The 12,521-nt window shown below is 42.2% G+C and overlaps 1 protein-coding gene across 1 annotated transcript in view; it reads right to left on the reverse strand.

Annotated features, from left to right (window-relative positions):
* Window positions 1–12,211, reverse strand: part of CECR2 (CECR2 histone acetyl-lysine reader) — a 46,838-nt gene extending 34,627 nt beyond the window's left edge. The window contains exons 1-6 of the mRNA XM_066634161.1: window positions 12,147–12,211; window positions 10,291–10,424; window positions 9,513–9,617; window positions 8,016–8,065; window positions 4,184–4,353; window positions 675–752 (exon numbers count right to left, since the gene is read on the reverse strand). Coding sequence (XP_066490258.1) covers window positions 675–752; window positions 4,184–4,353; window positions 8,016–8,065; window positions 9,513–9,617; window positions 10,291–10,340 — 453 coding nt within the window. The 5' untranslated portion in view covers window positions 10,341–10,424; window positions 12,147–12,211. The remainder of the gene's footprint in view (window positions 1–674; window positions 753–4,183; window positions 4,354–8,015; window positions 8,066–9,512; window positions 9,618–10,290; window positions 10,425–12,146) is intronic.
* Between the last annotated feature and the right edge of the window lie 310 nt (window positions 12,212–12,521).

The raw sequence follows: 12,521 nt of genomic DNA on the forward strand, positions 1-12,521 counted from the left end.
AATAAAATTGTTCATTTCAGGATGAATTTTTATTGGCTTGTACTTCCCACTACAAGTTTACCTCTTGAGACCCCTCTCTCCTTGAATTTGTCAAGTACTCCCACCTCCAATTTGACACAAGGATTTATTACATTAACTGACCATTCCAGGTATAGCTTCAGCTGAGGTATAGAAAGGACTAATGGTCTGCATTAGATTCTAGAGGCAGAAAGAGAGATGGGAGTTTTATTGCAGTATAGTATGACCATTGGTGGAATAATCAATTCTATGAAACTCTCAACTCTCTGGATTTCTTGTTCCCTCTAGAAGGTGTAACGTCATCACTACTTTGGCCATCCAGTTCAGATAATCAGATTGTATTAGTCTTGATCAGATCAATGTACTTCACAATCTAGTTAGGTTAGTGTCCCAGGATTTAAGAGAAAGCTGCAACAAACTTGCTGTAGGCGTGTTGTAAGAAAATAAATATTGTGTTTATCTTCCTTCAAGCAGGACTGCCCAGTGTTAAAATGGCTAGTTCTTTTGAGTAGCCTAGTTTGCTATCATAATACACTAAATGTTTGTCTTACCCATTTATTTTTTATTCTCCAGTTATGAAAATTTGCATCCAAAGATGTTTTATGCATTGGAATACACTTGATAATGGATTCTTCCATTCTCAAGAAGTCTCTTACCTCATGCCGAACTGGCTTGATGTGCTGATGATCAGACATCCACCCGGCAGAGAATTCCATCCGCTGCAGCCGTTTCTCCTGAAAAGTGTGGGGGGGGGGGAGGGGGGTCAATACAGATAAGCACAGCTCCTGCTTCAAAAGATTTACATGAGAAGCATCCAGTATTATTATTTCTACAATATTTTTCAGTATACAAAATACATCACAGTTTACTTCTCATTTATCCACAATTTGCCCATGAGGTCACCACTTCTTTATTAGGAAAGAATCATACACACACCCCAAGGAAGAGGTCTGAGTGTTTTATTGCTGGGGCTGGATTTTAAAATGTCATCCAGAACATGGTTGAAAAACCCCTGTAAGTTCCTAAATGCTGAGTCATGCTGAATTGTAGAAACGTCTTCCAGATTCAAATCTCACAGAACTGATGAACAGGACTAAAAGGCCATCCAGTCCAATCCTCTCCCCCCAAAAACCTTCACAATCTAGTAGAATACTTCAGCCCTCTTCGCGCACACACACATGCCGGAAGACAGTATTTCTTTGCACAGACAAATGCTGTCTCTGGGAAGAATGAACACTCAATTGTCAGCATTCACAATCATAGGAACACATTCTCCACATGGACAGCATTTGCCTATGCAGATAAATACTGTCTATGGAAGAGTTGGGACAGGAATATGGAGAATGTTGACAACTAGTGTACTCTTGCACATTCTTAAAGCATGAAGACTTTGATTTTTGAACTCCTGAATAGGGTTTGTGTGTCAAAAGGCAGAGAGCAAGTACACTAACATGCAGTACCAGAACTACATTCTGTGAAGACAGGGAAGCCCCCTACCTCAAATCACTGCCAATCTCACCTGAGATGCATATAGATAGGGGTGGGAGCAAACAGTAATAATGAAATAAAAACATTTACCCCTGCTAATTGGGTAAGAGGCACTTTTTCAAGTGGGTGCTGCTCTTTTTAGTAGGGGGAGAGTATCTGGCCCACCTCACCCCAGCAGTGTCTTTTCTAGTGGCTGTCTGCTGATATTCTTTTTAGATTGTGAGCCCTTTTGGGACAGGGAGCCATTAGTTATTGGATTTTTCTCTGTAAACCGCTTTGTGAACTTTTAGTTGAAAAACAGTATATAAATACTGTTAATAATAATTAATAATACTAAAAACGCATATCACTGCTTTTTTCCTCATTTTTGTAAAAAACAAACCCCAAAATAAAAAAAAAACCATTTTACTTGGTTTTTATTTATTATTTAATGGGGGTGCATGGGTAATGCCTGTGGCTGCATCTGCTTACACTATACCACTGATATTACCTACCTAGTACACTTTTAAAGCGATTATATAGTTGGTCCTCAGCATCTGCGGGGCGTTCCATTCCTCTAAGATAACTAAATCCATGGGTTTAGGCCCCCACCCAAACTCTGGATGTGACTGAAAGTGGCTTCTGGTCACATCTGGAGGTGTTCTGAGTTCCAGAGAGGCAGAAGGCACTTCCGGTCACATCTGGGAAGCCAGGTAGGGCCTCTACCGCAGGTTTGGAACCTGTGGTGAGTCAAATCCATGGGTTCCAAACCAGTGGATAAAAAGGGCCCACCTGTAATTGATAATTATAATGCAAATTTTGAATAAAACACATAACACTGCTCTCTGTACTTCTAACTTTGGAAAATTTCTGAAAAATTAAAACTGTTTTCTCCCTTCTCTACATACAGAATTTGCATTTTTAAAAGTATCTCTTTCTGTGGACTGCCACAGCCAAATCCCCCTCCTCCCTTTCCCCCACTATTCAGTAGCAAGGCAAGAATGCCATTAAAAACATCTTCTAAATTAAGGATTGTGGAGGAAAGCTTGAATCCAAATTGCTAAATGAAGACGCTTCAGAAATTCAAGGGGCAAGAATTATCTAAAAGTTAAATGTCTTTCACTGTGGATGGTTCCTACCTCTCACTATACAGTACTCAGTCCTATCTCTTTTCTCCTCCATGTGGTGGAATGCCTCATCAAAGATAGAATCTCAAAACACATAATGCCTTGCTGAGGGAGAATCAGCATGGCTTCTGTAGGGGTAAATCTTGCCTCACAAACCTTATAGAATTCTTTGAAAAGGTCAACAGGCATATGGATGCGGGAGAACCCGTTTACATTATATATCTGGACTTTCAGAAGGTGTTCGACACGGTCCCTCACCAAAGGCTACTAAAAAAACTCCACAGTCAGGGAATTAGAGGACAGGTCCTCTCATGGATTGAGAACTGGTTGAAGACCAGGAAACAGAGAGTGGGTGTCAATGGGCAAATTTTCACAATGGAGAGAGATGAAGAGCGGTGTGCCCCAAGGATCTGTCCTGGGACTGGTGCTCTTCAACCCCTTTATAAATGACCTGGACAGGGCTGCGCAGTGAGGTGGCTAAGTTTGCAGACGACACCAAACTTTTCTGAGTGGTGAAGACCAGAAGTGATTGTGAGGAGCTCCAGAAGGATCTCTCCAGACTGGCAGAATGGGCAGCAAAATGGCAGAATCGCTTCAATGTCAGTAAGTGTAAGGTCATGCACATTGGGGCAAAATATCAAAACTTTACATATAGGCTGATGGGTTCTGAGCTGTCTGTGACAGATCAGGAGATCTTGGGGTGGTGGTGGACAGGTTAATGAAAGTGTTGACCCAATGTGCGGTGGCAGTAAAGAAGGCCAATTCTATGCTTGGGATCATTAGAAAAGGTATTGAGAACAAAATGGCTAATATTATAATGCCGTTGTACAAATCGATGGTAAGGCCACACCTGGAGTATTGTGTCCAGTTCTGGTCGCCGCATCTCAAAAAAGACATAGTGGAAATGGAAAAGGTGCAAAAGAGAGCGACTAAGATGATTACTGGGCTGGGGCACCTTCCGTATGATGAAAGGCTATGGCATTTGGGCCTCTTCAGCCTAGAAAAGAGGCGCCTGAGGGGGGACATGATTGAGACATACAAAATTATGCAGGGGATGGACAGAGTGGATAGAGAGATGCTCTTTACACTCTCACATAACACCAGAACCAGAGGACATCCACTAAAATTGAGTGTTGGGAGAGTTAGAACAGACAAAAGAAAATATTGCTTTACTCAGCGTGTGGTTGGTTTTTGGAACTCCTTGCCACAGGATGTGGTGATGGCGTCTGGCCTGGACACCTTTAAAAGGGGATTGGACAAGTTTCTGGAGGAAAAATCCATTACGGGTTACAAGCAACCTCCTGATTTTAGAATGGCTATGTCAGAATGCCAGATGCAAGGGAGGGCACCAGAATGAGGTCTCTTGTTATCTGGTGTGCTCCCTGGGGCATTTGGTGGGCCGCTGTGAGATATAGGAAGCTGGACTAGATGGGCCTATGGCCTGATCCAGTGGGGCTGTTCTTACCCATGTTTGTGGTTCTCCTTCACCTATGTGAAGGTTCCCCTTCACAACCAAGAGGCCTGCTCTCATGTGTGAGGGTGTCTCAAAGGATACAAATATTCCATGTTACCTTTTGTGCAATCATGTTGCAGATCTCTGGCAAAAAGTCTTCACTCAGGAGCTTGTAGAGTTGTCGTTCTCTTAAAGATGTTCTCTCCCGGAAGCTCTCTGTGACATGCCTCCATTCTTCTTCTGTCTGACACAGCAGCCACCATGCTCCACGACCTGGTCCTTGAGAACCTTCCATAAAATAGAAATGTAGTTTTGCTAGATCAAAGAGTACATGCTGACATTACCCTAAATAAGGATCACGTGGTCTGATCATATGAAGGTATCAGACCACAGGATTTCACACTTGGCTATTTAATTTGGCGAATATCCAAATGAAATTTATATATGCAAAATCAAAGTAGATCCAGTATTTCAATTTTATCCATTTAAATCTGCAACACTGGATGGATATAATAATTACTACATAATTTCAGTCTAGAGCTAGTGTTTAGTGCCTTAAAACTGAAACAAGGATCTCAGCATGACAGCACCATTCTGCATTCCTTTTGGCATTTTAGAGATCTTAAACAAACAAACAAAAAACCATTTAAAGGTAGCCAATGTCCTCTTGCAAATTTGTATCATGAAACCTGCCATCTTCCATCTGTTTTCCATGGGGTATCATACAGCATCCATACATTGTGGGAAAGTTAAGATACAGGTAGGCAGGTCTGAATGTTGCTTATACATAGTCCTATGACATGGACATCATGAAAACTATGGCACCAGCATGAATTTGGAAAATACTAAATATCGTTGGAACTGGTAATGTATTTACATATTTTAGCCTGTTTTCACCTATATTTCCAGGTCCTTTGTATACAAAACAAAGTCTAAAAGGGGGATTTCCCAGCTATTGTGTCTGAAATATTAGGGGCCGAAAAGCATCAGTCCAATGTCCATACAATAGGAGGCCTCAACTGAAAAAATGGTGATGAGGAGGAAAGTGCAATGCCTTCTGGGAGGTCTAAGGTCCCTCTGTTAAGGAAGATGAACTCCCATGTTTCCTCTCCCATGCATGCAGAGGCAAGACTAGACATTCTTCATAGAGGATTTGCTATAATGTGCCTTCCAAGAATGCAAACAGCCAGAGATAGGAACTTGAGTCAGGTGACGAGTCCAAGTCACAAAAATGCATGTTTTTCACTGACTCGTGTACACTTGAGTCTCATGCGTTGAAGACTCAGCAAAAAAATGGGCCCCTTCTCATCCCTATGCATGCAGACTCAAGTATGTCTTTGTCTGGGCGTGCTTTTTACTGTTTTTGCAGCGTGAAAAACCTTGTGGGGCCTTCATTCAGATTGGGTGAGCAGCAGGGAATGCTGGGTGAGCAGGGTTCCAGTCAGAAGGCAGGGAAGGGTTACTGTTTGCTTTATAATGAATAGGAGGCAGGAGGAGGCTCTCTTGCACATCTCTGAAAGAACCAATGATCATTGGATAAAGGATGTGCAGTCTGGTTTTTTTCTTTGGCTGAGGTTGGGCAGAAGAAGGAGCCCAAGGGGGTTCGTGCCTTATGACTGACTGGAGAAGCCCAGTGAGGGGAAGGGAGAAGGCTCACTTACCCATCTCTGAAAGAACCAAGGATAGGAGTCTGATATTTTCTTTGGCTGAGGTAGGGCAGAAGGAGGTGCCCAAGGGGGTTCTTGGGATTGGCTGGAGAAGCCCAGGGAGGGGGAGGAGGCGGTTCATAGCAACCATGCTTTCCACCTCATGGCTCCATTGTTACTTGGGAGGAGGGAGTCTCATTGAACAACTGGCACAAATGGGACTACTTCTGAGTAGAGCTGCAAAGGATTGAGTCATCATGGTAAACCTCGTAGCTGCTGCTTCTGCTCCACTCTCTTGCAGTCCGTGCCAACCCCCTCCCACCTTGTTTACAGATGGGATGGAGACAGCGGGGGAGTGTTTAAAGAGAACTCCGATAAAAACACACACCCCAGTAGCAGTCCTGTTTTTTCCCACAGCAGGCTTTTTAAAGGGGGCAACTCTTGTCTCAAATCACAAAAAGGCAACTCAGAAAGTGCCCCCATTATGACTCATTGTCAAGTCGTGGGGGGCAGAGACTTGTGACTCAACTCAAGTCATGCTGTGCCTGACTTGCCCATCCCTGCAAACAGCTGCCTCATATTGAGTGAGACCGTTAATCCACCTATTTCACTATTGTCAGAACTGACTGGCAGTTGTTTTTCATAGTCTCAAACAGAAGCCTTTCCCAATCCTAACTGCAGATGCCAGGGATTAAACATATTACACTCTATAGAACAAAGAATGTCAACATTTCAGAAGAGAGGAGATGAACAGCCAATACCAATTTTCACATAGCCCCCATTCCTATAAATTTTTCTACTGAAAGGACAAGTGATAAGATCTGCTTCATTTAACCTTTGCTCCCCTTGGTTGGGAGGGGTAGTAGCTCAGTGGCACATGCTTTGCATGTGGGATATCTCAGGTTCAATCCTTGGCATCACTACACAGGGTTAGGAAAGACCATATCTGAAACTTTGGAGAACTGCTCCCAGTCAGTGTTGCCAATGTTGAGCAAAATGGACTTGGTCCACCTATGGGATAGGGAAGGGCACATTTCGTCGGGGCCAGATATCCAGGGGAACCTAACATCGGCTGCAGTACAATTACCAAGTGGGGGAAAACAGAAGCTAAATTGTAGATCATGCTTGAGGAAATTTATAAAAAGTGCAGAGAAATACATTGTGTACCTATTGTCCAGATCTTGTAAGCTTTGCTGGAGGTAATCAGAAATAGTTTTATAGCAGAACAAGCAACATACTGAAAAGCGAGTTGCTGACCCAGGCCCTTCTCTAGAACAGAAAGTGTACTTGTGCAGCAGTTAAACAAGGACTTGTAGTTTGAGAGAGAGATTTGTGCTTCCCTATGTGATATGCTCAGAGTCCCAGAATTGTTTGTCCATAGCCAGGAGGGAGGAACAGGCCAGCAAAAATCTGGACCATTGATTCCAGTATCAGTGGGAGCCAGTGCTGCTGGTAGGATTTATAGGTCTTAAATATATATGAGTAACTCTACTGCACACATACACACTAGAGGGCAAGGACAGTTAAAAGCCTCCTGCCTATTTTGTCTATCAAGTGAGAGCTTGCAAGAGAAATTGACTTTGAGAAGATAACCCATGACCTTGTAAGGAAAAACAACACTTTAAAGTGAACTGGTCAGTTCAAGAACACATTTGTAGCTTGTTCCACATAGGAAAAAAACAAGGTAATACTTTCATTAGGACCAACTAAACATTACAAAATAGTCAGTAAGCTTTAGAGGACTAAGGCCCTAAACCTATCCAATTTTCCAGAGTTGGTGCAGCCATACCAATGAGGCATGCATTGCATCCTGTGGTGGAGGGACAGTCACAGTGGCCTCCTCAAGGTAAAAGAACTTTTGTTCCCTTACCTTGGGGTTGCATTACTGCAGCACTGATGCTGGAAAGTTGGATAGGATTGGGTCCTAAAAACAAAAACAACAAGAAACGGTGGAGGCACATTAGAAGTGGACCTTTGTGCAATTTCAGAAACAATGAAAATGTAATTTCAGAGTTAAAACTGACACTCATGAGACGGTATATATGGGATAGGACTGTGGTTTGTGTATGGGAGGATCCTATGTTATAAATCTGTACTAGGCCCCAAAAAATTAAGTTTGGACCCTCTGGATGGACCATTGGTTTGACTTGTTATAAGGTAGCTTCATATATTCCTGTAACCCACCTGTTCAGAATTAAATGGGCAAAAGAGAGAAGGGAATATCAGAAGGTCCTCCCTCTTGAGATGTTGTACTTTTATGATTAACGTAAATTTAAACTTTGATCCATAATGGTAATACCTTACCATTTCTCATCTGTGATTCATGCACAAGTGCATTTTCTTCTGCTTTTTCTCTACAGGCAAACAAATTTTTTAAAAATGGTATTGTTAGTAAATCATATAAAACAAATTTAAACACAAATATTGTGAAATGTCACAACCATTTGTAGATAGAATTCTAACTCAGTTTTAACACTAGAAAACAAATTGCAAAATAGAGTGGGGTCCCTTAAAACTCTACCTTCAAGTTGAAAAAAGATGGAAGTTTCTAGAACTCATGATTAGCATAAGGAAACTTTATGCTAATCTACTCAAACAAGCTTTGGTCTGGGTGATGTTTTCAGTGGTCAAAGCCTCCCTTCTTCTCCCTGTTCCCCACTTGTGGTGCTCAGGGAAGGGGAAGAGCCCTGGTGCTGGAGCCTCCATCCTTCTCTGAGAAGCATGTCGCTATCCTAAGGCCCAAAATAGTAGTTCTGTGCTATCGCTACAAAAATAAAAGCCAGTCAGAGTGAAATCATTTTTCTTTAAACTGCAAGTGCCTCTCAAAAGCCTCCGGGAGGTTTTCTGAGGAGTTTGGAGGTATGCAGAGCAGTGTTTCTCAGACTATGGGTCGGAACCCACTAGGTGGGTCATGAGCCAAATTCAGGTGGGTCCCCATTTATTGCAATATTTTATTTTTAATACACTAGATTTGATGTTACTATGGTATGTGAATGCAATTGGGGAAATGTTGTACATCTGTACTTTTAACAGGTCACTACTATGTATATGCTTTTAACAATGATAGTCAATGGGACTCCTGGGTAAATGTGTTGCAGCCTAGGATTGTCAAAACTTTTCCTGCTTGATAATGTTACTTCTGGTCACAACATCACTTCTGGTGGATCCTGAAAGATTATCATTCTAAAAAGTGAGTCCTGGTGCTAAAAGTTTGAGAACCACTGATGCAGAGTATTTCGCGCCTCAGAAGACCTCCGGAAGGCACTTCTGGTTTTTGCAGGAAACTGGAAGTGCCTTCCAGATGCCTCTCAGAGGCTTCCTGAGGCCCAGGAAGGCCTCCCTGCTTCAGAACACCTCCCGGACACAACTGGAAGGTGCTTCTGGTTGCGTCTGGGAGGTCAAGTGAGGTCCTCCAGCATGGGTTGGCACTGAGTCAAATCAGTGGCTGTTGAATCTGTGGATAAGGAGGGCTCACTGTACAGGGTTGATCACATTTAGCTTAACAGACCTGTGGAAACCAGTATTTCCAAGGGCAAAACAGATGCAGGAGAATTAATCAATTTTCAACTACGAAGTTTCAGTGAGGAATCAGGTGCTCCTCTAAAGGCTACACATCAGGGAATTCATGTTCACATTCATCTCTTGTCCTTCGCTCTCTCTAAATCAATTCCTTTCTGGTCAGTACTTAAGACTGTAAGCTCTTTTACTCTGTACCGCACCATATATACTGATGGTGCTATATAAACATTTGCAGTCTGCTACCAAGGTGCCTTAAATGAATATTCCAAAGAATTCTTTTACCTCAAAAGATTCTCCTCCAGCAATTTTTTCCGTTTTGGAGGTCGCCCTCGTCTTTTTACTATTTTCACAGGTATGTTTGAAGTGCTTGTCTGTGTCCCATATCCCCTAGAAAATACAGAAATTATGTACATACAAATTAGCTATAGGACATGATAGCAGCAGGCAGCAAGAGCATGAAGGTAAGGAGAGGGCAGTGACAGTAAGAAGTATTAGAACAGCTGCTGTGACCCAGCTAGGAGAGAGATTAGCTCCATGGGAAATGAGAAGGCAAAAGGGCATAGCTGCTTGATGGGAAAGCAATTCAACTATAGCCATGCCTTGTCTTCTGGAAAGGTCTGATTCTCTGGAAAAATGTACGGGTAAGTTCTCTTGCATCAAACTGCAGGACTCTTTAGACCTACAAAAGTCCATGCTTCACTTTAGCCATTGTATGAAAGGATCACCATGGTCTGGTGGTTAGAATTGGAAGACATGGGTTCGAGATCCACTCTGGCCATTCATTCATTGTGTAGTCTTGGTATAGTCATTCACTCACCTTGAGTTCCACCAATATAAAATAGAAAAAAAAGTTGCCTTTTCTCACAGGGTTGTTTTGAAGGCAAACAGAATGAAAATGGTAAAGCACCCTGAAAATTTGCAAGTGATATTTATAAATGATCAATAGTAGCAGTTATAATCAGGATGTTAGCAAATGTTGCCGTTGCCAATCCTGTAGTCCTTGCTAGGGCAATCACTATTTTGTTCTCTAGATCCATTACCGACAGCATCCGTGTTGTACCTGTCTGAAGTCAGCTCTCCATTTGGTTTCACTGGTTCTTCTTTGTACATTCGAGTGCCATAGAAATACCAGTAGAGGGCACCATTGCTATCCTCACCCAATGGTTCAACCCGGAGACTATCTGCATCCAAACCCTGTATATGAAAGCACATGCAAGAAAAGACAACCAGTGAAAAGGAGCAATGTCATCACACCAAACCATATTAACACCCCCCTAATATCACCTGAAGCATTCATAGATACAGACCTGGGAAGAAATTAATGATTGAAAGAGTACATTTCTCCTCTTTCATTGCCAAATTTGCTTCAACATTGTGCCTTTTAGCGCTCCTGATGAAAGGTGGACTAATAGTAGCCTTATATGCAATGCAAGGCAATCATGCAGGAGCTTTGTACACATGCACATTCCACTGTAAACCCAGCATTATTTCTGTTTCTCAATATCTGCATGCCTTGATGGAGAAAAGAAGAAGTGCTCAGGCCAGAGGGAGCCGACTGAAAAAGCTCCCATGGAGTCCAGCACTTGCCTGAGTGTTTTCCTGTTGTATTTTGTGAATGTTTTGTATCCCACCTTGGGCATTGCTTTGGCAAGGAAAAGGAATGGTATAAATTCTTTAGATGAACAATCACAACCTCATTTTTGCACCTGTCTTAAAATGCTTGAATATGTAGTCTAAAGCAGCTATGGATATTCAGTCTTCAGCCTGACAAAAAATGACCAGCTGCATCAATTTACCCAGATATTTGAATGCTGTAAATATAATTAGGAGTACAGCTAAGTAAAGTTTACTAATGCTAGCCCAAAGTGGCCTACTTTTAGCAGCCATGCAGCAGGTGGGTTCACTTTCTTCAAAAGGCAAAACTCTAAAGTTTCTCAAAGACTATGCTTGACCTCAGCTACGAGCAGGTGCATCTTCTCCACCATAGCACTGCAGTAACAAGAGAAGCTTAACTTCTCCCTTCAAGTAGCTATGAAAGGTCTCTGCTGGCCTAATGGCTGCCTACACAAAATTTAGGGCACAATCCTAACCCCTTATGTCAGTACTTTCCAGCACTGGCATAGCAGTGCCAATGGGACATGTGCTGCATCCTGAAGTTGGGTGCCACTCACGGAGGCCTCCTCAAAGTAAGGGAATGTTTGTTCCCTTACCTCAGAGCTGCACTGCCCTTATGTCAGTGCTGGAAAGCACTGACGTGAGGGGTTAGGATTGCGCCCTTAGTTGATGATTATTGGCATGGAGGCATTTTACATCTGAAACTCAAAAATGGTCATCTTTGTAGATTTTGGGGAAACAGCCTGATCATGCAACTAGACTTCTGATGACTCTTGCTCACAGATGTTTATTAAAAAACTGACACACTCTACCAATACCAAAATTGTTTTTCAAACTGATTCCTCCAGGGGAGCCATTCTAGAAGTGATTTTCAGACTACAAAGCTCAGATGATTTTACTTTCCACCAGATAATTTTATCATATTAATTTAAGACAACTACTTGACAACTCTACCACTCCCAAAAATTCTTCCTTAACAGAAAGCAATGTCCAAACTCATAAACAGAAACATGAACTCCTTCATATGGCACTGATTCAGTGATTCAGTAAGAGAACAGAGGTAAGCAAGATATGAAAGGCTCAGGAGGCTAGCACATTCAATTACCATTGGTTCTCCAAAGTGAAAGGTGAAAAACACCCAAAGTAATCCAATGAATTATACTATATTTTAAATTAGCTCAACAGCCCCAAATGACTTGGAATGTGGCTGTGAATACCATGTGATGCCTTCTTGAAAGTAGATGAGTCCCATACCACTTTTTCTATATTCCTCATCCTAACATGTATTATCATCCAACAAACCTTGAGCAGGTCAAAGACATCATCAGCATCAAGTCGGTAGTCACAAAGGCGGTGCAGGATCTCTACACGAGTGCGTAGCGGTAGTTCCTGGAAAGTAGATTCTCGTAAGGGGTTGGGCTTCCCTTCCTCCAGTTCCCAGCGATAGTTGATGATATCCTCAAGGTAGCCATGAAATGTCTGAGAACTAAATAAAAGAACAAATGGCCACCAAATGACTTATCCAACCTGATAGAAAAGGATTAATACACTATGTAAGGGAAGAAAAGACGCATGACAGATATAAAAATTGTGTTTAGACAAGTAAATGTTTCAAAGTTTACCATGCTTGTTGAACAATGTTCACTAACCATACTCTGCTTCTTTCATGGAAGAATT

Source organism: Tiliqua scincoides, chromosome 7, assembly GCF_035046505.1.
Source record: "Tiliqua scincoides isolate rTilSci1 chromosome 7, rTilSci1.hap2, whole genome shotgun sequence".
Lineage (NCBI taxonomy): Eukaryota > Metazoa > Chordata > Lepidosauria > Squamata > Scincidae > Tiliqua > Tiliqua scincoides.